At 36.0% G+C, this 27,980-nt stretch overlaps 1 protein-coding gene across 6 annotated transcripts in view; it reads left to right on the top strand.

The window, feature by feature from the left end:
* Window positions 1-27,980, top strand: part of CWF19L2 (CWF19 like cell cycle control factor 2) — a 95,567-nt gene that overhangs the window by 63,609 nt on the left and 3,978 nt on the right. For 5 of the 6 annotated variants that reach the window (XM_054725242.1, XM_054725238.1, XM_028131996.2 and 2 more), the window contains 4 exons: window positions 5,027-5,239; window positions 8,942-9,058; window positions 16,060-16,215; window positions 18,491-18,571. In XM_054725242.1, coding sequence (XP_054581217.1) covers window positions 5,027-5,239; window positions 8,942-9,058; window positions 16,060-16,215; window positions 18,491-18,571 — 567 coding nt within the window. The remainder of the gene's footprint in view (window positions 1-5,026; window positions 5,240-8,941; window positions 9,059-16,059; window positions 16,216-18,490; window positions 18,572-27,980) is intronic. The other variant, XM_054725239.1, reaches the window with a different exon arrangement.

The following is a 27,980-nucleotide window of genomic DNA, read 5'->3' as shown; positions in this document are numbered from 1 at the left end:
CATTTAATAAACAAAAACCGATGCTCAGAGATATTCAGTGTTTGCCTTATCCCTTTCCTGAACCTGGTTCATTTTCCAAGTTTTTCCTTTATCAGTAGATGGTGCTACTATCTAGCCTATGTCAGAAAGTTAAGATGTTTCAGCGATGCCTCTCTTTCCCTCATTTTCCACATCAAATCTGTCACCAGTCTTGTCCTCCCCCTACTCCTAATCACTCTGCTTCTCTTCATTCCCACTGCTACACCAGGTCTATGAAAAGAGCCTGGTAACTGGTGTGCTGGCATTTCTTCTTATCTTTTACTAGTTCTTTTTCAACTGTACCTCACGAAAGGCAGACTAACCGTCCCCCGCTCCTAACTCCCCAATGTATATCTGATCTTTGGCCTCTGTGTTAAGACATTTCAAATGGCATTTGGTTGCTATAAGTTTAAAGACCAGATCCTTGTTAATGGCCTAACAAGACCTTGAATGGTCTGCTCTCTTCCTCTCCAGCCTCATCTTGAACCTTGTTTTCTTTGCTTTGCTTCCTCTGTTCCAGCCATGCTGACTTTCACTCAGTTCCTCAAATATGCTTTATTTTCCGCTGCCACAAACACGTTGCACATGCTGTTTCTGCTAGACCACTTTCTATCTAGTTGACTCTTTCTATTCATATATATCTCACCTTTATCATTATTCTTTCAGGAAAGCCTTTTTCATCTCTCTGCATATGTCATTCCCTCTATTAGGATCTCAAATTGCCATCATCGCTCTAACTCGACTTTTCTACTGAGCAACCCTTTAGTAAGTCTGTCTTCCCACTACTGTATAGGTTCTATATTGTTGGGACTATGTCTGTTTTTGCTTACCATTGTAACGTAGCTATCCATTAGAGTCCTTAGCATATAAGAGCATTAAATAAATATTTGCTGTCCAGAATCACATACTTGAGACTTGAAGTCAAAGACAAAATTACCTTTTTCACTACTATAATAACTTGCATAGGAAATTAAGATATTTTCTGTTTCTCTCAATACTGCCTCTTGTTTTGATTTTGCAACAATATTACTTTAAAAACGAGCACAATCTTTTATCTCTTAACATTGTTGACCTTTTAATTCTCAGACTTTTCCACATTTCTAGAACTTTCAATGTGGTTATAACACTGAACTGCTGAGAAAAAGTTATTCAGGTCTTATCAAAGGTATGGTCATAGGGATAGTCAGATGATGGGACAACTTTCCTGGAATGTGTGGGTGATTTATAGTACACAGAATCAAGAATTGATATATATATGTTTTTAAATTTCAAAATTAGTGATGATATTTTTGGAAGCTCAAATGCTTAATAGCCTGATGAGAATATCCAATACAATAAAAGCCCAGCGACTGAAACAGCGGAACAACCAGAATGACCAGAGACCAGAATGACCATGGCCCCTCACCCCGGCAGGCCGCCCCCCCAGCGAGCAGTTAGGGGCGATCAGGCAGGCAGGTGAGCAGTTAGGGGTGATCAGGGAGGCAGGCAGAGGCGGTTAGGGGCGATCAGACAGGCAGGTGAGCAGTTAGGGGCAATCAGGGAGGCAGGCAGAGGCGGTTAGGAGTGATCAGGCAGGCAGAGGTGGTTAGGGGTGATCAGGCAGGCAGAGTGCTAAGGGGCGATCAGGCAGGCAGAGGTGGTTAGGGGCGATTAGATAGGCAGAGGCGGTTAGGGGCAATCAGGCAGGCAGGCAGAGGGATTAGGGGCGATCAGGCAGGAAGGCGAGCAGTTAGGGGCATTAGGCAGTCAAACAGAGTGGTTGGATCTAACCTCTAAGACAGTGGTTCTCAACCTTTCTAATGGCGTGACCCTTTAATACAGTTCCTCATGTGGTGACCCCCTGCTAGCGGTTCTCAACCTGTGGATCGTGACCCACAGGTTGAGAACTGCTGCTGTAGAGCCTAAGACCATCAGAAAACACAGATATTTACATTATGATTTATAACAGTAGCAAAATTACAGTTGTGAAGTAGCAACGAAAATAATTTTATGGGTGGGGGTCACCACAACATGAGGAACTGTATTAAAGGGTCGAGGCGTTAGAAAGGTTGAGAACCACTGCTCTAAGAGAAGATAATGGGGAAAATGCAAATAATTAGAGGGTGAAGATTCAGTTACATTAAAAAGTGCATATTCTCCTACTAATATATTTTTAGATAAGATAAATACCTATTAGATATTTATGCTCTCTTGGATAAGTATCTTAACACAATTTGGTTATGATTATGCTGGATGAAATTTAAGTTTTCTTCAAATTCTCTATTCTGCTTCAAAGACTATTATAAGTATACCCTTGCTGTGTTTTAAAGATGGGTTTCTTAAGTGAGAGAGGCACGCGTCAGTTTTAGAATTAGATTCACCTGTTTGGTTCCTCTCTCTATCCATTAATAGCTGTGTGACTTTGATTGTTACTTAGTCTCTCTCAGGCTCAGCTTTGTATGACAATACAAAGGAGAATGACAATTTCTCTTGCAGGGATATTTGGATGGGCGAGTACTCAAAGTTTTTATTAATACCTAGCACATAGTTGATCATTGTTATGAAAAAGATCAGTTCTGATATTTTTCATAATGTAGTATGTTATGATTGAGATATAGTCTGAAGTTAAAATAATAATTTGTAAGTTAGGGCAGTTTACATAAATAGATAAACCTGAAAGAATAAAGAGACATACAAGGATTAATATGGAGAAAAAGAAGATAAAAATAAGTTCCTGGTATGGACAAGAAAGCTAATGTGCTCTGGGAAATACCTAACAATCGTTTTACCTGATTCTCTCAGTGACATTTGAGAAATTTTCTCCTTTTTATATTTTGTTTCATTTTCTTTAGTTTTTAAGGTAGAAGTTGACATCATTGATTTGAGGCCTTTTTTTGTTTTCTAATATAGGTGTTTAAGTGCTTTAATTGTCCCTGGGAATACTGCTTTAGCAACGTCCCACATATTCTCATATGTTGTATTTTTTTTCCAGTTTAAAATACTTTCTAGTTTTTTTTGTTGTTGTTGTTGATCAATGGGTTATTTGGAAGTATGCTACTTAGTGTCCAAGTAGTTGGCAATTTTCCAAAAATCTTTATGTTACGAATTCTAATTTAATTCCATTGTGTTCAGTGTACATACTTTATGTTACTTGAGTCCTTTTAAATTTATTGAGACTGTGTTACAGCCAAGAATGTCATCAGTCTTGGTAAATGTTCTTTGTGCACTTGAATGTGTATCCTGCTGATGTTGGATAGAATTTCTATCAATGTCAGGTTTATAGTTTATTCAGGTTGGTAGTTTATTTAAGTCTTCAATATGCTTAGTGATTTTCTACTTGTTCTATAAATTTTTGAAACAGTGGTGTTTAAATTTCTAACTATAGTTATGGATTTTTCTATTTCTCCTGCAGTTCTATCACGTTTTGCTTCATATATTTTGAAACTGTTATTAGGTTCATGCACTTCAGGATTATTGTGTCCTCTTGATGGTCTGACTCTTTTATCACCATGAAATGCCCTTTATCCTTCACAATATTGTTTGCTTTGAAATCTACTTTCTCTGACATGAATAGAGCCACTTCAGCTTTCTTCAAATCTTTTTTTTTTTTTAAGCTATGTTTTTATTGATTTCAGAGAGAGGAAGGGAGTAGGAGAGATAGAAACATCAGTGATGAGAGAGAATCATTGATCAGCTGTCTCCTGCATGCCCCCTACTGGGGATATAGCCTGAAACCCGGGCAAGTGCCCTGACAGAGAATGGAATGGTGACCTCCAGGTTCATGGGTTGACATTCAACCACTGAACCACACCGACCAGGCTCATATCTTTTAAAATACCTGCTGAGATCCAAGCATCTTGCAATTGCTTTGTAGTTGATAAAAGGTTGTTCTCTCTTTGGTACTTAGTAGACTAAGTAGAACTTAGAACTGAATCTAAGAGAAGTAAAACCACAAGTTAATGAGCAATTATGATACAGTGTGGTCATAAGACTGATGGGAGTACAGTACTGGAGTTGCTTAGAAGATCTAGGAAAGTAATTACATGGAGGTGACAACGACATCTAAGCCTCAGATTGAAATATGAGTAGGAGTACAGTGGCAAAGTTGGTCAGAGAGTGATCCTTGCAAAGCCTCTGAGCACAGCAGGACTTTGCGGACTGAAATTAGAGTGGCTCGAGCATGGAGTTTGTGTAGGGATGTGATCAGATGTGACTGGAGAGGTTATCAATTCCAGATCACAGAGGTTTGTAATGGTAATGGTGGCTCACTTTTATGAGTCCTTACTGTGTGCCAGGCATGTATTGTGAAGATTAAGTGAGATAAACCTATTAGATAGATAATATTGTTATAACCATTGTAAAACGAGGAAATAACTCAGAGACAGAGAGCAAAGACCGGCAGTAGAATTTTACCATGGTCATTCTGACTGTAGAGGTCAAGCTTTAACCTTTATGCCTTTCTGTGTCTATGATTTAGTACGCCAAACCAGAGTTTGAACTTGATTTTGTTCATAGTGCAGAGCACTTGGAGGATTTTAATTAGGGACATAAGTAAAATTCGTGTTTTTTGTTAAAAGCATCACCCTGGGTACAGTTTATGTCAGGTGAGATGTGGAGAAGGCTCCTAGAGATATAGTTGAAAAATATTTTATGTTCTACAAAGAGTATATGCTAATTTTAAAGTGAAAGTGGTTCTCTGTGGTTCAGTTTCTTCATTTATTAAATGGAAATGAGAATGGTCCCCTTTTCAAAGGAGTATAAAACAATCAAATTCATAGAATTGCACATAGTAATTACTCAGTAAACTTTAGCTGTGATGATGATATGATGATGATGATGATGATGATGATGATGATGGATTGACCCTTGAAGGGCAAGCTTAAATTTTAATCGTGTTTTCTTTTTCTCCTTTTTAAAAAAAGTAAGCATTTTATCATAGAACTTACAAATATGACTTCAGTATGCTCCAGTACAATAAAATCTTAACTACTACCTTCTACTTCCCACTACTGTTGTTTTGTTTTTTCAGTTTATGGGAAAAACAGATGGAGACTATTATACTCTGGATGACATGTTTGTCTCCAAAGCAGCTGAAAAAGAGCATTTTGGTGAAGAAGCAGAGAAGCAGAGGAAAAAAGCTATTGCTGAACACCGGAGTCTTGCTGCACAGATGGAAAGGTGTCTGTATTGTTTTGACAGCTCTCAGTTTCCCAAGCACCTTATTGTTGCAATAGGTGTTAAGGTAAGAAATATACAATTTATTGTTCTAAGGAAATGATTTAGTGGTATATGTAGATTTGCCTCTTTCTTCATACTCTTATAAGATTCCTAAGGAATCTGTCTTCTCTTATTCTATGTTTCAGATATTTTTCTTTTCTAGGGTCCCATGACCCATGATTTTTAAAGTCTTTTTTACAGCGAGTATAAATATTTAAATGACATGAAGCTTGCATTTTACATAATTCTTCTCTTTAGAGAGGCAGCATTGGGTAGTGGTTAAGACCCTAGACTGTGGAGCCAGACTATGTGAATTCAAATTCTGGCTCTGCCATTATCCTGTGTCAGACTTTATTTTTATGATTGACACTTGATTCTCCGTATTAAAATCCACCTCAGAGATAATCTAAAATAGCTTCTTCTTTCCTTACTTTCTCATAGAACCCATTTATTTCTTCATAGAATATCTCATAATTTGAGGAAGTTTACTGTATTTTGTTTTACTTGTTTATTGAATATCTTCCCCAAGAGTCTGTAAGTTCCATGAGGATATAGATAATTTATTCATCATTGTATGCCAAGCATGCCTGTTTACAGTCATTTATTTCAATAAATTTAATAATCACTTATTTAATGGTAACTAATAAGAGTCACTTATTTCAATAAATATTTGGTGGTTTAATTCTTATATTAAGTAAATCATTATTATATACCTGATATATGTATGCCAGATCCTAATTATTCACTGGGGAAAATTGAGACTCAGATATATTATGGAGCTTGTTTTTCTAGTGAAATAGGAAAGAAAATAAAGTAAGAATTTTCCTGATTTAAGAAAGTATTCTCATATAGCAGATTAAGTGAGAAAATGGGATAAAATGATGGGAAGTATTTTTTGAGAAGGTGGTCTAGAAGGCTTCTCTGAGGAGGTATTTTGTAAAGATATGGAAGATGAGAAGGTACAAGCAACATGAAGATACATAAGAGTGAATACTGCTTCAGGAAGGGGCATCGGTGAGTGAAAGCCTTGCGGAAGAAATCAATTTCACGTTCATGAAGCAGAAAGACTAGTGTAGCTGGAGTGGAGTGAGTGAGAAGGCGATGGGAGAGGAAGTCGAATGGATGAATGCTAGTTTTAGGAAATCCTAGTTTTGGGAACATACACATTTTTCTTAATTTAATTAATTTGTTTGTTTTGTAAACACACACACACACACACACATACACACACACACACTCACTCACTCACTCACACACACTCCTATGTATCCAATGGCTTTTCCATTCCAACTCTAGTCTTTAATACCTTTAGATCATTAAGACAGTCAATGTATCCTTCTTTTTCTTCTCCTTTCTTTCCCTCCATACTTTATGGGAAAGGTAAATGTAAAAGTTCCATTCAAAATTTAGTCAATTAAAAATATTCTCTTTAACCAGTTACTGGTATTAATTTTTCTAAGTTCTTTTCCAGACTTTTTACCTAAGCATTTACATTTTTAAATTATGACATTGTGTACAAATTTTTCATTCTCCTTTAGTCTTATCCCTACCTTTAAAAAATGTAAGCATATATTAAACATGAAGTACCACTTAAGTCCTTCCTGCAGTGTTTTGGGGGAAGTTGGATGAAGAGGGGCTGGGCCCAGGGAGGCACAGTGTGCAGACCTTAACAGTTACTTTGCTGTCAAGCAGAAATGCTAAATAGTATTTCAAAGCAATTCAGTAATTCTCACTCAGCTTGAATTCCTGATATTTAAAGTTAATGTCTTATATCCAAGTATATTAATGAAACTATATTGGTACTCTTAGAGTCAGACAGTTAGATAATGATCTGGTCATCATCTGTCCCTGCCTTCTCTTTCCTTTTTGTAAAATAAAAGTCCTCTAGCCACCTTTTTGTCTTAACACTTTGCTTTACTTTTTTAAAAAATCGACTTTATTTTTTTATTTTACTTTCTGTTTTTTTGTTTTTGCAATTTTAGAGTGATAGAAAAACTGAAAAGGTAGTACAGAGTTCCATATAATTCATACCCAGTTTTCTCTGTTAATACATCTTATGTCAGTATAGTAAATTTTTTAGAATTAATGAATCACTACTGATACTGTTTTTAATTGTGAATATGGTCCTTTCTCAGCAAAGTTTTAACAATTTGCATTATTTTATTAAAGAAAACAAACAATAAATAAATAAATATTGTCTGCAATACAAAATATTTCTAGCTAAAGCCTAACAAAAAATAACAGAAAATGTGATCAAGCGACTATGCAGAATATTATTGATGCTCCTCATGAATACCTTTTGCTCACTATTATACATACTCATTGACCTTTTATTTTTTTATTGTTTTTATCCTCACCTGAGGGTCTGTTTATTGATTTTATAGAGAGGGTGAGAGAGAGAGAGAGAGAGAGAGAGAGAGAGAGAGAGGTGAGAGAGAAACATGGATCAGTTGCCTCCCGTACTAGGAATCAAACTCGCAACCTAGGTAAGTGCCCTGACCAGGAATCGAACTTGCAACCTTTCTGGTGTATGGGGAGCAATGCTTCAACCAACTGAACCACCTGGCCAGGGCCTATTAACCCTTTCTAAAAAGAGATAGTTTATAATGGAAAAGTAGCTCCAGCTTGTAGCTAATACATTTATGTAAATAAATAGAACTTAGCCAGAGAACTACAGCCACTCGGGGGCTATTTCCATTCTCTCTTAGTTGGTGAATTCTGCTTTCTCAGCCAATGAGAGAAAGGCCTAAATTAATAAGTGTTAGTTAGACATTTCTGCTATTACCAGGCCGTGTATTTTTTTTTTTTTTTATTGTTGCAAAATTATACCAAGGTCTTTGAAAGCATATACCTTTTTCAGATCAAGGATAAAGTGTCTTTCATTCTACCCTTGGGTAAGCTTAATATTTGATGTATAACAGTTAAAACTGAGACTTATGCTATTAATTTCCAGTTAATTAAAAGCTATCTTGCAATTTGACTCAGTGATCCACTTCTAGGAATATATCCTAAGAAACCCAAAACACCAATCAGAAAGAATATATGCACCCTCTATTCATAGCAGCACAATCTGTAATAGCTAAGATCTGGAAATAGCCCAAGTGCCCATCAGTAGATGTGTGGATAAAAAAGCTGTGATACATTTATACCATGGAATACTATGCAGCAGTAAAAAAAGAGACAGCATGGAGGGACCTGGAGAGTATTATGCTAAGTGAAATAAGCCAGTCTGAGGAAGGCAAGTATCACATGATCTCACTCATTTGTGGAATCTAATGAACAAAATAAACTGATGAACAAAATAGATCCAGAGACATAGAAGCATAGGACATACTGCGGAATATCAGGGAAGGTGGAGGAGTATGGATCGGTGGGCAGTGATCAACCAAAGAACTTGGATGCATATATGCATAACTCATGGACACAGACAATAGGGGGTGAAGGCCTGGGGTGAGGAGGCGGGGGCGGGCTAGAAGGGGTCAATGGAGGAAAAAAGCAGACATATGTAATACTTTCAATAAAGATTTAGTTTTAAAACAAAAGCCATCTTTCTGGCTTTTAAAATATTTTTAAAATATTAAATGTTTTTAAAAATATTAAATATATTGCTTATAGGCAAGTATACTTTATTAAATGTTAGCTGTATTTCCCTAGTAAGGGTCCGTCTGTTGCAACTGAGAATAGATAGCAATAACATTTCATGTTTGCAATTTTTTTTCCCCCATAGGTTTATTTATGTTTACCCAACTTTCAATCTCTTACGGAGGGTCACTGCCTGATAGTCCCTCTGCAGCACCATAGAGCCGCTACCTTATTGGATGAAGACATCTGGGAGGAAATTCAGGTCAGCATGATAATGTTCATTATCATTGTAATGCTTATGAACAATTTTTACAAACTATTCTGAAAAATCTCAAGTTTTATACCTTCATCCAATGATTTTTAACTTTCTGAACTTGTGCATATCCCTAATGTAATACATACTTTGGTAGCTTTTTACTTTCTTAAAATTTATTTATTGATTTGAGAGAGAGGAAGGGAGAGACAGAGAGAAAGAAACATCGATTTGTTGTTCCACTTATTGATGCATTCATTAGTTGATTGTTGTATGAGCCCTGACCTGGGATTGAATCTGCAACCTGGTGTATTAGGATGGCACTCTAATCAACTGAGCTACCCAGCCAGGGCCATATTTTAAAAGTTGAAAAAAAATTTTTTTTTTTAATTGAGATACATTGACATATAACATTAGTTTCAGGTGTTCAACTGAAAGCTTTTGTCTACTAAATAAACTGTGACAAAGTAATTATTATTTTTACTTTAAAAAAGTCAGTGTAATATTTTTAATTTGTGCATTTGTGAAACATGAGATAATCATGCTTACCACAGTAAGCTAATAAGTTACAGCCAAAAGGAAAGATATTCTTAGATAATGAAAAATAAAATTTGAAAGTTAGGTGTTTATATTCAGCAGTTGTTTTATTTTTCTGTAATGGAACTGGCTATCTCTGCTGTTGTGATTTTTGTGGGGATTTGTTACCAGCTTTAATTTTTGCACTTTTCCCTTTATAACCTGGCCCAGAGTTTGGATTCAGGGACGCTGTGTATGCATCAGGGGACTTTAAGAAATTGAAAGGCACAATAGTATGGTTGAAATTACTGCTGAATTATTTCAAGACCTCATAATCGCCAAGAAAGAAAGAATGAAAACTCTTGTTTTTTTAATACCTAACCACTGACTAGGGACACAGGGACTTCTACTTAGAAAAATGTGAAAATGGTTAGTCTTCAAAAGAGACTATATACTAGTTTAGTCTTTCATGATGCCAGTAAAGATGCCAAAAGAGGAGATATTTTAACTGCATTGAATGAAATTCAAGTCTCTTTCTCCCTGGAATATTTAAGTTTATGCTGGGAAAGTTAAAGGACAGACTGTTTTAATGCATCTATGGCCAAGCAAGGGTAAGAATGTGGACTAACATATTTGATATGGAAATTTATTTATTTTTTCCTAGTAGTGGATGCCAATGCAATAAATAATTTCAAGTGAAAAGTATGCAAATTCAGTTTTCAGAATAATTTTGGGACTTTTATGAAGTGCTTTTAAAAAGTATATATATTACTCAGCCCATGTGTCTCAGGGGATTGAGCGTTGTCCCATGCAAGAAGAGGTCGCCGGTTCAATTCCTGGTCATGGCACATGCCCAGGTTATGGGCTCCAGGCCCAGTGGGGCCTTATAGGAGGGAGCTGATGGATGTTTCTCTTTCATCGATGTTTCTATCTCTCTCTCCATCTCCCTTCCTCTCTCTCTAAAATCAATTAAAAACAAAAGAATGAAAAAAGTGGTACTCATATAAAACAAAAAATTTATATATCAAAACTGATTTTATTTAGAACAAAATACAGTGCCAGAAAGATTTTAGGTAATACAGGAATCAAGTCTGTGTGTTTTATATTTCTGTAAGAAATTAAGCTACTTTATGAAACACATTAAGGTAGATAAAGAAGGAATTTATTCAGTACAACATATACTGAATACATGAGTATAAGATAATCCAAGTGTCGTGAGAAATGCAGAGACAAATGCATTCATTAATTCTGCCCAAAGGTATGGCATATTCTAGTACAGGTTACATTATAGTTTAGCAGATTTTGTAAGCCATGTGAATTACAGAATATTGAGTGAGGGAAGAAAAACCAAATTGTTTCATACAAATAATGGCATTATAGCTCTTTTTGTGTGTGTGATAAAAGGAAAAATTGTTAAAAGTTGTAAATTGCTGTAAGATAGTAAATGAATAAAATATCTGAATTCTAGCTTATTTAAAGAAATGTAGCTTTTTAATTTTTTTTTTTTTACTTCCAAATATGTATAAAAACTCAAATTATACCCTGGGGAATATCCATATGGCCATTCACCTCTTTTAGAGAATATATTTTAAAAAATGATTAGACCTAGCAAAATATATTGTTTGCAGCCCAGCCTGCGTGGCTCAGTGGTTGGGCATCAACCTATGAACCAGGAAGTCAAGGTTTGATTCCCGGTCAGGGCACATGCCCGGGTTATGGGCTCCATCCCCAGTGTGGGGTGTGCAAGAAGCAACTGATCAATGATTCTCTCATCATTGATGTTTCTATCTCTCTCTCCCTTTCCCTTCCTCTCTAAAATCAATAAAAATATTAAAAAATATATATGTATATATAGTTTGCAAATACAGGAGCCATTTCTTTCAAGTGACTTTTTCAACATCCTCTAGTAACATTTAAATTTAATCTTAGATTTTATATTTAATAAAGATGCAAAGATAAGTTTCAGCGGAACATATGGGAATAATCACAAATTGCGAATGAATAAGTTCCAGATTTTTAGTTTTTATTAAATACATAGTGAAATTCTGTCTCCTTTAAATTTATTTTTACCAGTTTGACAAATATGTTTGAACATATGTTATAAGTCCATTTTTTAAATATCCCAAATTAGCAGTATGGTGGTAGAGTCCTCGATTCTTATCTACAGTGGACTTCACTGTGGAGTGATATGATGGGGCCATTTCATTGGGAAACCTCCAGTGTGGGTACCTTTAGGTCTTTTTCTTGGAGCCAATCAGAATCTCTAGAAAGACCCTTTTAATCTCTTGCCTAGAGCATTAAAGCCAGCTGGCCAGTGTTCTGGGAGCTGAGTCAGGGAAGAGGCTGGAGTGCCAAAATGTTGAACATTTAAGAACATTAAGTAACACTTCCTATAATGCCCCTGTTTTCAGACTGTAGAATCTCAACTATCTGGTTTTCTTAGCCCAGCCGCCTTCTACAAAGGATAATCCCTTAGTCTTCTGCTGGTGTGGAGGAGGGCCTCTGGTGTCCTAAAGACTTTCACCTATGCCATCTGGGTTGTTTGTTTGTTTGTTTGTAATCCTGCCTGGAGGATATGTTTATTGATTACCTGAGAGAAAGAGGAAGGGAAAGAGTGAGAGAGAAACATCAATTGGTTGAGTCTCCTACACGCCCTGACCAGGGATCAGACCCCCAACCAAGGTATGTGCCCTGACTGGGATCCTTCAGAGAGATATAGAAATCCGATGTTATGGAGATAACATTAAATTTACATATTCCTAGTAGAAAATACTTCACTTTTAAGGAACCCACAGCTTTTTGGTGTATGGGGACACTCCTCCAGCCAACTGAGCCACCCAGCCAGGGCACCGTCTGTTTTTCACCACACCTTCACTTCTACTTCCACAGTTACTTGGTGCTGCCAGGTCCTGAGCCTTTGAGGATTCTGCAGCCTGGCTCTCCTCTTTACAGTCTCTGCTAAGCTCCTCCCCCTACACCACCCAGGTGTGAACCCGCTTCTAGTGTTTAAGTCAGATAATCCTAGTTGATCTGATCTTTAGTGTTTTCTCTCATTCTTTGTTCTAGTAGTTTTGTGCTGTTTTAAAAATTAATGTCATTTTTGAGGGATTACTCTGTGAAGGGTATAGAGTTAAATGTGTATGTTCTGTTCTATCTCATAACATTTATCTTTGGATAACTTTACCTTTAGAACTTTAACTTAAGTTCTATTAGAAAACTTGAATAAATAATAGGATTAATATTATATGATAGCTTTGATATTTTTAAGGAAAATACTTTCATTTTCATTTCAAAATTTTTTACTCATACCTACTTGATTTTTGTGTGATGTGACTTGATATGTATTAAGAATTATAACACCCTGTAGTGTTGTTTACTTAAGTATATTGTAAGGAATTTTAGTACAGGTGTGTTAACTAAATGAGGAAATTAGGTGAATAATCGTAGCTTAGAAATGTGGAAAATAGTGATTACCCAAAGCGTGAAGTATTTTCTATTAGGAATATGGAAATTTTATGTTACCCCCATAACATGGGATCTCTATATCTCTCTGAAGCATAAAATAGTTTTGGTATCTTATAATGAACTAAAGAACTTTCTTCACTGTTTAGTTTTCATATAACTATAAAAAATGAATATTATTTAAATATGTATAGTATATTCATTATATTGAACTCCAGGGGCGGAATCCTGCTTTAATGGCATTGGTAACCTCAAATTACACTATTAAACTCATATTTTAAAATTAAAATCTTTTATATTCACAGAGCAGAAGTACTTACAATAGTATGTGTCCTCCTTGAAGCTATTAGCATGTTTATATATTTTATAATATCAAACTATTCTTTTATCGCTACTCATTTAGTACTTTTGAGTTTTCTTTTATAATTCGTGACATCTTGAGTCTGTCTTCACTATTTCCAACAGTTAAACCAGGGAAGGATTATGAACAAACAGGAAGGAAGGAAGTTTGTGAGATAATTTGGATTGCCTAAATTTTTATTATTGTTGCTGCTTTTTATTCACTTTTTCCCTTCTTCAAAAATGTTTGGTTTTCAAATATATAGTTCCACTTATATAGAAAATAATTTTCCTTTTTCTAGTATATAAAATTATTTTCTCTCTACAGAGCTAGAAAATGAAGTAAATAACAATTAATTGAAAATATGTATAATAAATAAAAATTTACAAACATAGTAACAGTTAACAAAATAGAGATGACCTAATAAACTATATTCTAAAGCCAACTGTGCATATTTTCCCATTTGATTTTGTCTTTTAGTTGTTTTGTGCATATAGTATGAGGCATAGGAAGTTAACTATTTGGACATACAGTTCAGCAGAGGGAACAGCAGGGTTAACTATTGTCACTTTCTGGTTCAACAGCAGCTTCAGTCATAGCCCTGATGTCAGTGAATTGCCCATCTTGTCATTCTTCAGTTAGGTTGCAAATAAAACCTAATTTACAGAACTTTGAGACAGCAAAAGTTAATTTCTTATATCACAGTCCAGAGTGGATTGGACAGACAGTTCTCTAAGGCAGATCACCTGTAAGCAGTAATTCAGGCATCCAGGATCCTTCCCTGATAAGGCTGTACTGTGGTGGAGTCCTTCTCTTTCAGCTCCTGGGATGGAAGACAATGAACATGAGAAGGCACACTGCCTCTGAGCTGCATCAACACCCAGGCCATACATATCATTTCTACCTGCATTCATTGCTCAGAGCTAAATGTGGCCCCACCTAAGCCCCAGAAAGGCTGGGAAATTTGGTTTTCTTCTATGCCCAGGAAGAGGGAAGGTGGGGGGGAGGGGGTGGGAATAGATTAACTAAAGAATTTATATGCATATATGCATAACCCTTAGACAGTAGTGTGGGGAAGGCCTGGGGAGAGGGTGGGAGTGGGGTGGAGGAGGTCAGTGGGGGAAAGATGGGAGACATCTGTAATACTTTCAACAATAAAGATAAAAAAAAGAGAGAGAGACTATGTTCAACTTAACATTGCTGCAGTCAGAAATGAAAAGTGAATCCCATGCTTGTTGCTTACTAGGTTCACCTCAAATTATAATTATTTGACCCCTCCCTCCCTCCCTTCCTTTCCTACTTGCTCTTACTTCATAAAATGAGTGGAAGATGGAGAAGTGATGGGTGACAATAGTAGATGATCAGTGGAGGCCTGGCCGGGACCAGACTGTTCACCCCCACCCACAGTAATAAGTGGCCTCTTCCCTGAGAGGGGAACCTGAACTTCCAGGCAGTGTCTGAGCAGCAGACTGGTCACATCTCCAGAGAATTATGCTAAGTGGAAAACACCAACCCCAAAAGATTATGTGATTCAGTTTATATAATTTTCCTGAAATGACACAATTAAAGAGAGGAGAACAAAGTGGTTGTTGCCAGGATTTAAGAGAGGAGATGGGGGTTGGAGTGAGTGTGACTAGAAAAGGGCAGCAGGAGACATCCTCCTAGTATTGGAGTCGCTCTGTATCTTGACTGCATCCATATTAATATCTTGGTTGTATGTGCTTTTGTAAAATGTTACCATTGGGGGAAGCTGGGTTAAGAGCACATGGGATTGCTCTGTATTATTTCTACATGTGATCTATATCATAATAAAATAATTTTAATTAAGATATTTAAAAGTTATAAATCTAAATAAAACATGTTTCATTCCCCTACTTGGACAGATATACTTGCATAACACTCTACTAGGCCAAGTTTGAATTCTCAGGCACCCTGGGGGTCTGCACATGGTGCTGTGGGGAGAGTTGGCTCCTGGTCTTTAGCCTGCTCCCTCCTATACTATGAGGGGTTGTCCTCTGAATACATGTTAAAGTCGTGGACTCCATGTCTAAGCTCCTCTACAAACAACTGTCCCTCAGGTCAAGGAGTGTGAAATGTGAATAAAATAAATAAGTAAAAAAAAATAATAGGGATTTTGTAGTAAGGATGAGCTATTTGGGAAAATAAATTACTCTTTTCATCTTTAGTATATATATTTGATTTTCATATTCTTGGTAGGACTGGAATACACAAGGTTACAAGTGAAGGGTCAGCAGACATATGAGGGAACCAGCAAATGAAGATGCTGTGAGCAAAGGGAAACAGAAGTGAATTCTGCTTGTCGTTACTGGATTAAAGGATGCCTGCCTTTTTTGGCATATGGATGTTTTTCTATATTTTACTGTAATTTCTGCATATTTTACCACCTGAATTTGATTTGATCTCATTCCTTATTTTAGTTTATTGGAACCATTTCATATGTACATAAAACTATGCAGTGTGAATTTCAGTTTTAAAAAATGTAGCTTAAATATGTGAAATTATGTAGTGGATTTAGAAAGTAAAGCAGCTACAAAGTAACATTACCGAGTTCTGATATAGTTTACAATTTGTCTTTTATTTTAAAGGGATTCATTGTACTTTTAATTATTTTCATATTTTGAATCTTCTGTAGGTGCTTTCTTTACCTTTCTTTATATTTCCCTTTCTTCAGATGTTTAGAAAATCACTGGTAAAGATGTTTGAAGATAAAGGGTTGGATTGCATCTTTTTAGAAACTAACATGAGCATGAAGAAACAGTATCATATGGTTTATGAATGCATTCCTCTCCCAAAGGAAGTGGGTGATATGGCTCCCATCTATTTTAAGGTATTTACAGATAGTCTTTACATGTATACTTGTATTTTGCTACAGTGCAGTTTTATGAATACAGTTACCTTTATTTTGTATTTTTTCTCCAGTGTACTTAAATAAGATTTCATGTTAAAAGACATAAAGTAAATCACAAAAAATACTTTATAAATTTCTATGGAAAGAAATTTTGGATTTTGGCCTTGAAAACCATGCTTTTTTATAAGTGTGCATATAATATCAAATGATAATTTATAATTACTATTCTAATTTCTCATTTCTCAAATGAAAAATAGTTTTACCTTGAGTACTTCCAAGTCAAAATTATAGTCAAACTTACCATTGAAATTCATGAGAGCCATAGACGGTTACATACAAATAGTACAAATAGCAATTGCTGAAGCAAGTTATTGCTGTTTTAGTATTTCATACTTCATTATGCTATTTATAAAGAGAAACTGATACCTTACTTTGACATACATTTTTGGATATATAGTAAATGACTACAGTTCTTAGTTAAGTGTTATAATATTCAAGAAACTTACTAAATAGCATGTGTTTGATGCTGACCTGAATACAGTATAGTTTAATAGACTAATAAAATACATAAATGTAGAACCATACATGAAATAGTAACATGTGCAATAAAAAAAGAGGTAATGTTTTGTGAGATACTATAGGAAGACTTGCAAATGCAATGTTTAGACAGTATAGGATGGCAATGTAAATCCTATGTTTAAGAAAATCAGTTGAGAGATTATTGTACTGTTCTTCAGTGGGTTTTGTTTGTTTGTTGTTTTGTACTTCCTCGGCATAGTCCTGATTATTGATTGTGACTATAGGCATTGAGGTATGGGGCACACCATATGATCATTAAAGATGCATTTATTGGATTTGGCTTTAATTTTTTGTTGTTGTTAATCCTCACCGAAGGATATTTTCCCATTGATTTTTAGGGAGAGTGGAAGAGAGAGGGAAAGAGAGGAACATAGATGTGAGAGAAACACATCGATTGGTTGCCTCCTGCATGAGCCCTGACCAGGGTCTGGGCTGGGGAGGAGCCTGCAACCAAGGTATGTGCCCTTGACTGGAATTGAACCCAGGACCCTTTGGTACACAGGCTGACCACTGAGCCAGACTGGTAGGGCAGATTTGGCTTAAATTTTATATAGAAGGTGCTACATTATAGTGCCAACACAAGTAACCCATGCCTTTTATTTTTTTAATGTATTTTTATTGATTTCAGAGGAAGGGGGAGGGAGAGAGAGATAGAAACATCAGTGATGAGAAAGAAACATTGAGTGGCTGCCTCCTGCACACCCCCCACTGAGGGTGGAGTCTACAATCCACTGAGCCAAACCAGCTAGGGCAACCCAGGCCTTTTAAATAGGGAACAGCAGTATATCTGATGTATTTAAGTTGTGCTTATTTGAATGTTAATTTCATCATTAGAAGTTGCTTCATTAATTACAATCCTATATAATGAAAGGCTAATATGCAAATTGTCCCCTCGACTGTGAGTTTGAGCAGGAGTTCATCCAGGAGTTCGACCAGGGGGCAGGGCCAGCTGGCCAACTGCCCATGGCCCCTCCCCACAGCCGGCCAGCCTGGCCTGATCCACCCTGGTTGGGGTAGGCCAGCCGGACCCCACCTGTGCATGAATTCATGCACTGGGCCTCTAGTACTGTATAAAAAAGAGATTATTTTATACTCATCACCCTAGCCTTTCTTTCTATTAACCATTTCTTTACCATAAATTTTAGTCTATTGCTTAGACTAGAAAGTATTATATTGCCATTTCTATGTTTTTCCCCCTGCATTTTTACTTCTTTGTTATATGGCCAGAAATAGTTTTAACTACTTGGTTGCTAGAAGGCATAGAAATTACTCTTTTCATATTTGGAAGAAGAGCAATAAAAGGAAGTGTATGTATTTGTAGTAGATTTCTACGAATGGAGGAAGGAATTTCTTCCTTTTATATTCACAATTTTGTGCAATAGTAAATTGGTTGGTTGTATTAAAGATGGTTTTTTTCATGTAAAGTTGAGCTGAACTTAACTTCAGTACAAGAGTTAAGAATGAGAAAACTATCTCTTGATTTTTAAAGATAGGACTTTTAAAAAAATCAAGAAGTTCCAATTTTAAGTAACACAAATTAAAGCCTGTCCATTCAAAAAATGACTTACCACGTATAACATACCCTGTGATTCATTTACTGTATTTGAATTTTTTTAAACTGTCTTACTGTATTTGCATATGTATTATTTTGCATTAACAAATGGCTGTTTCTTAGAAAGCCATAATGGAATCTGATGAGGAGTGGTCTATGAACAAGAAATTGATTGATCTGTCTTCCAAAGATATCAGAAAATCTGTAAGTATTTTTTTTCTAATATAAGAAATTACCCTAGTGTTAAAGATCTTCATTAATTTCCACATCTTATTTGAGAAAGGAACCGTTTGGCTGAGTGACCAAATGTGAAGTAACTGATTCTACAGGTGAAGAAGAAATTCCTTTCATTCTGCCTGATCTAGCAAATGCATATTTGTTCAGATGCTTATTGGAATGTTTATTCCTGCCCTTCCTGCCTCTGCCATTGCAGTCAGCCGTCAGACCCTGCCATGAGCGTTCCTGTCCTGGGCTTCTCGGCTACAGAGGGACAGTGGTGAGCGAGGCTTTCTTGTCACAGAAATAGAATGAGAGACATTTTCCTAGAGGCTCTATTTTGAATTTGGAACTCGGTTTTCGTTGTTGTTTTAAGTGGGGTTTTTTTTTGAGAGAGAAAGAGAATCATCGATTTTGTTGTTCCACTTATTTATGCATTCATTGGTTACTTCTTGTGTGTGCCCTGACCTGGGATGGAATCTGTAACCTTGGCATATGGGGATGCCCTAACCACCTGAGCTACCCACTTGGACTCATTTTTTTGTTGTTGCTATTTTCTTATACAAAGGTTTCCTGTTATGTCCCTTTCAAGTAGTAGAGTTAGATTACAGGTTTATTATGGGGAGTTTCTCCACCATTTTTCATAGTTTAATACTGATTTACAGATCAACTTTTTAAAATTTTGATTTTGAGAATGCGCTTATTAAAGCTAGGGACAGTGAAACAAGGAAGGGCTTGAGATAGAAGAAGCAACAGGAGAGAGCCTAGGCTGGGCTGCTTTGGCTCACTGAAAAGTCAAAGAAATGGGGGCCTTGGAGACAAGCTGCTGCTGCCCAGTGCTCCCCTGGTTGCAAGTGGGGTCCCTAGAGTGTAGGAGATACACGCGTGTGGGAGCAGAGGGGAAGGGAAGGCACTGGCGTGCTTCTGGGAGGGGGAGCACGCCCAGATCAACGTTTAGAGGTAAGTTTCACATAAGTTGAGTAATTTTTTAATGACCTTTCTCTTTTCTAGAAATAGAAATGAAACGAAATAAAGATAGACTTGTGAATTCCATTTTGTTTTTCTATTAAAAATGTAATTTAGTCTACAGATGTTTATTGAGTGCCTCCTATTCACCAGGCACTATTTAGGTGCTTTTCATACATAGTGGAACAAAACAGAGATGATCCCTGACTTGATTTGGGAACCTCAGGCTGTGTGCTAAATCAAGCCTGCTGCCTGTTCGTGTGGAACACAGCTACACACATTTGTTTATGTATTATCTTTGGCAGGTTTCATGCCACAAGGGCAGAGTTGAGTGTTATGACAGAAACTATGATCTGCAAAGCCTCAAATAGTTTATTTAAATGAAAACTTTTATAAGTTTCTTAAGTTTGCCGACCCTGTTCTAGTAGTAGATATTACTAGAATATTTTTCTCCCATTTCTTCTTTTTGAAAGCTGGACTCCTGGTACATGTGAATGATAGGATTCCTTACTACATTTATTATATCCCAGTCAGAATATTCAAATTTCATGCATTATCGAAGACAGTTTTAATTCAGAGGTAAAATATTCTCTACGATCTTTTTCTTTTCCCTTGCTAGTGAATTGAGCTAGACCAGTGGTCGGCAAACTCATTAGTCAACAGAGCCAAATATCAACAGTACAACGACTGAAATTTCTTTTGAGAGCCAAATTTTTTAAACTTAAACTTCTTCTAATGCCTCTTCTTCAAAATAGACTCGCCCAGGCCGTGGTATTTTGTGGAAGAGCCATACTTAAGGGGCCAAAGAGCCGCACGTGGCTCGCAAGCCGCAGTTTGCCGACCACGGAGCTAGAAAGTATACTTAAAAACAATACATAAAGACTCTCCTAAATGTACCCAGAGGGTTTTAATATTTTAACTTAACCAATATGGAAAATAAGAAACAGATTCCCAATCCTTAGTAGTTGTATATTCAACTTTGAAGTGTTTCAAATATAGCATCAATTGCTTTTTCTAAGTCCTGCATAGTGCTGCATCTGAGAGTCACAGCAGGTGAGGAAGGAGCCAGATGAGTTTTTGAGGTCCATCTTAGCTTTAGGATTTAGCAATTATGTGACAGAATTGTGGAGAGAACTTGAGTATAAGAATAATTCCAAAGCAGGTCAACAAGCTTTCCAGTATCATTTTAAAATGATATAAGTGTTTTGAGCATGAAGTGAACAATCTTGAGTTATTTTGACATTATTTTTATTCTGAAAAAGAAACACAAAAAACCCCTCATTATATGTGTTTTAAGAGCTTTTTGTCCTTGGTAATTTCATAAAGTATTTGACCTGCCTTATTGGAGCTTTTATCCATTATTTGCCAACATATCCATGGCAAATAATGGATAATTGTTTTCTTTTTTCATAGTAGATTCTTGGCTTTTAGTAGAGATTCACATATTTGTAATTCATTCTGATTCTTTGTTGATTTCTATTTTTCCTCGCTGTGTGAGTATAAGTTTCTCTTTGTATGTCCAACTTGTTTATTCTCTCTTGGGTCTTTTAATATCTTTGCAGTGTAGTGTGAAGTTTATGGAAATATACAAGGGAAACAGTTCTGAATGTTCATTGCAGAGGAGTTGACATGATATTAAATAACTTGTCAAGAAAAGTGGTCATTTTTATCCCAAGGCTATTTTATTGAGATTTCATATGAATTCTTTGTTAACTTTTAAATGTGACTTTTAAGGTATTTTTGTGAAAAACATCTAACACATTTAGGGACTGATTTTTTTAAGGAAAATTGTAATTTACTCAGAGACCTTCAAGCTCAAGGACAATTATAAGAAGTTAAGAGTAATATCTGGAATATTAAAAGGAGAAAATTCAAATACTACTGTTTTTCTACCATAAATAAAATTGTTTTACAATTGTAATTGTAAAAAAACAGGTAACTCTGTCAGTACTTTTCAAGAATGGTACCAAGGTTTAACTTTTTTCTCTCTGGCTGGTTAAGGCAAGGAAAGATAAATGCTAAATGTGCATATATTTTGATCCTAGGGCCTTCCCAATGCCTGCTGACTAACAACTCGGGTAGTAAGGCTGTAGCTGTTCCTTCGGCAGCCTCAGCGAGAGCACAGAGGAGGAGCTGTGCAGCAGCTGTTCTTCGTTAAATGTAGTAGAGTTGGCTGTGCCATCTTGGCAGTTATGCTGTAGATTATTAGGATTTAGTGTGTTTATTAATTTCCGATTGCTGATGTGACAGATTACCACAGACTTAGTGGTTTAAAACAACACAGATTTATCTTAGAGTTTTGGAGGTCACAATTAGAAGATGAGTTTCACTGGGCTGAAGTCAAGGTGTTCAGCAGGCCTGCATTCTTTCCAGAGGCTCCAGTGGAGAATCCATTCCTGTGCCTTTTCCAGTTTCTATAAGTCATCTGCATGCCATGGTCTGTGGTCCCTTCTTTCATCTTTAAAGCCAGCAGTGTAGGACCTTCCAATCTTTCTCTGAGTCTCTCCCTCTTGTTTCTCTTTCAGAAGTACTATTGTGATTACATTGGGCCCACTGGATAACCCAGGATAATCTCCCCATTTCAAGATTCATAACTTATTTGCATCTGCAAAGTCCCTTTTGCCATATAAGGCAACATATTCATGGCACATAATGGATTAAATTATTGGCATATTTAGGGGGCCGTTATTCTGCCAAACACATTATAATCCAAACAAAAGGCATGGGCGTTGTCATCACAAATTGCTTCCTGAAGTTCTCTCTCCCTCCAAATACTGTCCTTTAGTTGATGTATTTCTATAACATTGTTTTAGCCATTCAGATTCATGTTTCGCACATGATCTGCTTCAGGTAGCAAAAATATTTTAAGGGAGCCTTCCATCCTTTTTTCTTTAACCACCAGTTTTGCACAAAGTACTGTTGTTTGAGAAACAGAAAAGAAAGCACAATTTGAGTTATCTTGTCTGTGCCAGGCACTGGACCATGCACTTAATGTGCATTTTCCTTTTTGATCCTCCCAGCAAACCTCTGAGCTCTTCACAGTTCTCATGAGACTCAGAGATGCTGAATAACTTGCCTGTTATAAGAATCAGTACTGTGAGTAGAGCCATATCTGTATCTTTATTTTTTCTTAATATTCTAGTTCATACATGTTTATATTTTTAAAATGTGAAAATATAAAAGAACACAAAGTCATAAAACAGTAACCCATTTTTCTGCATATTTTGTAAAACTGAGTTGTTTTTACTTATACTTTTCCTATAACATGAAAAACTCTATTAGCCCTAATTTTAATTGCTTTGTATTATTTCAAGATGACCACTTACTTTCCACTATACTGTACTATCTACCCTCAAGTTATCCATTCTTTATTTTTTAAAAATTTTATTATTTTTTATTTTTTAAATGTATTCTTTATTGTTGATACCTCCTATTTTCCTTCCCTTTGCCCCTCCTCTCAGCCCCCTACCAACTCCCCAGGTCTTTACTATCCTATTGCTTGTGTCCATGGGCTATATATATATAAGTACTGGTATATAAGTTCTTTGGTTTATCTCTTCTTGTCCCCCCAACTCCACATCAAGGTATGTCAGTCTGTTCCATGCCTCACTGCTTGGGGTCTTATTTTGTTGGTCAGTACATTAGATTCCACAAATACATGAGAACATGTGACATTTTTCTTTCTCAGTTTGGCCTATTTCACTTAGCATCGTATTTTCCAGGTCCATCCATGCTGTCTCAAAGGGTAAGAGATCCCTCTTTTTTATAGCTGCATAGTATTCCAGTGTATAAATGTACCACAGCTTTTTTATCCATTCATCTACTGATGGGCAGTTGTAAATAACTCTGCTATGAACATAGGGGTGCATATGTTCTTTCCAATTGGTGTTTTGGGGTTTTTAGGATATATTCACAGATGTGGGATCGCTGGGTAAAATGGAAGTTCCATTTTTAATATTTTGAGAAAATTCCATACTGTTTTCCAGAGTGGCTGCACCAGTAGTGAACTAGTGTTCCATTTTCTCCACATCCTCACCAGCACTTGTTGTTTGTTGATTTTTTTGATGATAGCCATTCTGACAGGTGTGAGATGATATCTCATTGTATTTTTTAATTTGCATTTCTCTAACGATTAGTGACTTTGAGCAGTTTTTTATGTGTCTCCTGGCCATTTGTGTGTCCTCTTTGGAGAAATGTCTCTTCAGGTATTCTGCCCATTTTTAAATTGGATTGTTTATCTTCTTTTTGTTGATTTGTATGAGTACTTTATAAATTTTGGATATTCACCCCTTGTCAGATGTATTATTGGCAAATATGTTCTCCCATCCAGTGGGTTTCCTTTTCAATTTATGGTAGTTTCTTTTGCTGTGCAGAAGCTTTTTATTTTGAGGTAGTCGCATTTGTTTATTTTCTCCTTAGTTTCCTTTGCCCTAGAAGATGTATCCATAAACATTGCTACATAAGATGTCTGAGATTTTACTGCCTATGTTTTCTTCTAAGATTTTTATGGTTTCATGCCTTACATTTAAATCTTTTATCCACCTTGCATTTATTCTTGTGTATGGTGTAAGTTGGTGGTCTAGTTTAATCTTTTTTCAAGTGTCTGTCCAGTTTTCTCAGCACCATTTGTTGAAGAGGCTGTCATTACTCCATTGTATGTTCTTGTCAAATATTAATTGACTGTAATGATGTGGGTCAATTTTTGGGGTCTCTGTTCTGATCCATTGGTCTATATGCCTGTTCTTGTGCCATTACCAGGCTGTTTTGGTTACAGTGGCTTTGTAGAGCAGTTTGATAATCCGGTATTGTGATCCCTCCTACTTCGTTCTTCTTTCTCAAGATTGCTGCAGCTATTCAGGGTCTTTTATGGTCCCATACATTTTTGGAGTATTTGTTCTAACTCTGTGAAGTATGCCATTGGCATTTTAATAGGAATTGCATTGAATCTGTAGATTGCTTTGGGTAGTATAGACATATTAATGATATTAATTTTTCCAGTCCATGAACATGGTATACATACTTACATTTCTTTGTATCTTCCTCTATTTCTGTTTTCAATGTCCTATAGTTTTCCAAGTATAGGTCTTTTACCTCATTGGTTAAGTTTATTCCTAGATATCTTATTTTTCTTTTGTTGCAATGGTAAATGGGATTGCTAATTTTGTTTATATTTTTATTTTTTAATATCTATATTTTTTATTGATTTCAGAGAGGAAAGGAGAGAGAGAGAGAGAGAGAGAGAGAGAGAGAGAGAGAGATCAATGACGAGAGAGAGAATCATTGATTGGCTGCCTCCCGCACACCCCCTACTGGGGATTGAGTCTGCAACCTGGGCATGTGCCCTTTACTGGAATCGAACCCGGGACCCTTCAGTCCCCAGGCCGATGCTCTATCCACTGAGCCAAATTGGCTGGGACAATGGGATTGCTGTTTTAGTTTCTCTTTCTGAGAGTTCATTATTGGTGTATAAAAATGCCATAGATTTGTTGATGTTGATTTTGTATCCTGCTACCTTACTGAATTCATTTATTAAGTCTAGTAGTTTCCTGGTGGAGACTTTAGGATTAACTATGTGCAATATCATGTCATCTGCAAATAATGACAGTTTTATTTCCTCCTTTCCAGTTTGGATGCCATTTTTCTCTTCTTTTTGTCTGATTGCTATGGCTAGGACTTCCAGTGCTATGTTGAATAAGAGTGGTGAAAGCGAGCATCCTTGTCTTGTGCCTATTCTTAAGGGAAATGCTTTAGTTTTTGCCCATTGAGTATTATGATGGCTGTAAGTTTTTCATATATGACCTTTATTATGTTAATAATAAATTATTATTATATATTAAATTTATTAATATATAATAAATTATTATATATAATAATAATATATGATCCCTCTATTCCCACTTTACTGAGAGTTTTTATCAGAAAAGGGTGCTGTATTCTGTCGAATATTTTTTTCTGAATTTATTGATATGATCATGTGGTTTTTATCTTTCAGTTTGTTTATGTGATGTATCACATTTATTGATTTGTGAATATTGTACTAGCCTTGCATCACTGGAATAAATCCCACTTGATCATGGTGTATGATCTTTTTAATATATTGCTGGGTCCGATTTGCTAATATTTTGTTAAAGATTTTAGCATCTTTGTTCATTAGGGATATTGGCGTGTAATTTTTTTTCTTTGTAGTGTCTTTTTCTGGTTTGGAATTAGGATAATGCTGGCCTCATAAAAAGAGCTTGGAAGTGTTCCTTCCGTTTGAATTTTTTGGAATAGTTTGAGGAGGATAGGTGTTAGTTGTTTTTGAATGTTTGGTAAAATTTATCTGTAAATCCATCCAGTCCAGGACTTTTGTTTGCTGGAAGTTTTTTAATTACTGCTTCAATTTCATCAGCTGTTATTGGCCTATTCAGGTTTTCTGATTTTTTCCTGATTGAGTTTGGAAGATTGTATGTTTCTAAGAATTTGTCCATTTCACCCAGATTGTTCAGTTTGTTTGCATACAATCCTTTGTATTTCTGTGGTGTCTGTTGTTACATCACCTCTTTCATCTCTATTTATATTTATTTGTTTCTTGATGAGTCTGGCTAAAGGTTCATCAATCTTGTTTTATCTTTTCAAAGAACCAACTCTTGTATTTGCTGATCTTTTGTACTGTTTTCTTAGTCTCTATGTCATTGATTTCTGTTCTGATCTTTATTATGTCCTTCCTTCTACTTCCTCTGGGCTCTTCTTGCTGTTCTCTTTCTAGTTCATTTAGTTGTAGGGTTAGATAGTTTATTAGTCCTTTTTCTTGTTTCTTGAGGTAGGCCTAAAGTGCTATGAACTTTCCTCTCAGGACTGCTTTCGCCATGTCCCATAGGTTTTAGGTGGTTGTGTGTTCATTTTCACTTGTTTCCAGGAAGTGTTTTATTTCTTGCTTGATCTCATTGGTAACCCATTCATTGTTTAATAACATGCTATTAGCCTGCATGTGTTTGAATGTTTTTGAGTGTTTTTATTTTAGTTGATTTCTAAGTTCATATCATTGTGATCTGATAAGATTCTTGGTATTATATCCATCTTCTTGAATTTGTATAGACTTGTTTTGTGCCCTTATATGTGGTCTATCTTTGAGAATGTTCCATGTGCACTTGAGAAGAATTTATATTCTATTGCTTTGGTGTGGCACGTTCTGTAAATATCACTTAGATCCATGTGATCTAGTGTCATTTAAGGTCTCTGTTTCCTTGTTAATTTTTTGTCTGGAAGACTTATCCAGTGATGTCAGTGGAGTGTTCAAGTCCCCCATTATGACTGTATTGCTGTTAATCTCTCCTTTAAGGTCCATCAAGAGTTGTTTAATGTACTGGGGTGCTCCTATATTGAATGCATATATGTTTACAAGGGTTATATTTTCTTGTTGAATCATTACCTTTAGTATTATGAAGTGGCCTTCTTTGTCTCTTATGATGGTCTTCATTTTGAAGTCTTATTTTGTCAGATACGAGTATTGCTACCCCAGCTTTTTTTTTCATTTTCATTTGCCTGGGAAATTTTTTCCCCATCCCTTCACTCTCATCCTGTATGAGTATTTTGTTTTGAGGTGGGTCTCTTGTGAACAGCATATATTTGTGACATGTTTTCGTATCCATTCAGCTATTCTATGTCTTTTGATTAGAGCATTTAATCCATTTCCATTTAAGATTATTATTGGTAGGTACTTATTTATTGTCATTTTAATTCTATATGCCTATGTTTCTCTCTATGTATTTCTTCTTCTCATTACAGCAGTTCCTTTAGCATTTCTTGCAGTACTGGTTTGGTAGTAATAAACTCCTTTAACTTTTTTTTTTTTGCCTTGGAAGCTCTTTATTTCACCATTTATTTTGAATGATAGCCTTGTTGGATATAGTAACCTTGGTTTCAGAATCTTGCTTTTCATTACCTTGAACCCTTCATGCCATTCCCTTCTGGCTTGTAGAGTTTATGATAAAAATAAGCTGTCAGCCTTATGGGAGCTCCTTTGTAGGTAACAATTGCTTTTCAGTTGCTTCCTCTAAGATTCTCTCTTTGTCTTTAATTTTTGGCATTTTAATTATGATGTGTCTGGGTGTGGGCCTGTTTGGGTTCTCCTTGCTTGGGACTCTCTGTGCCTTCTGAACTTGTGTGACTTTTTCCTTCACCAGGTTAGGGAAGTTTTCTATCATTATTTCTTCAAACAAGTTCTCTATCCCTTGCTCATTTTCTTCACCTTCTGAAAATCCTATGATGTGAGTATTGTTACATTTCACATTGCCCCACAACTCCCTTAAGCTGTCCTGTTTTTCTTTTTGTTTCTCTGATTGATTTTTTTTTTTTACCCTGTCTTCTAATTCACTGATTTATCTGATCCTAGGCTTCCCCTAATTTTCTGCTTGTTCTTTCCATTGTGTTCTTTATTAGTGCTATGCCA

This window comes from Eptesicus fuscus, chromosome 13 (assembly GCF_027574615.1).
Source record: "Eptesicus fuscus isolate TK198812 chromosome 13, DD_ASM_mEF_20220401, whole genome shotgun sequence".
Lineage (NCBI taxonomy): Eukaryota > Metazoa > Chordata > Mammalia > Chiroptera > Vespertilionidae > Eptesicus > Eptesicus fuscus.
This window is presented reverse-complemented; position numbering and strand designations above follow the sequence as displayed.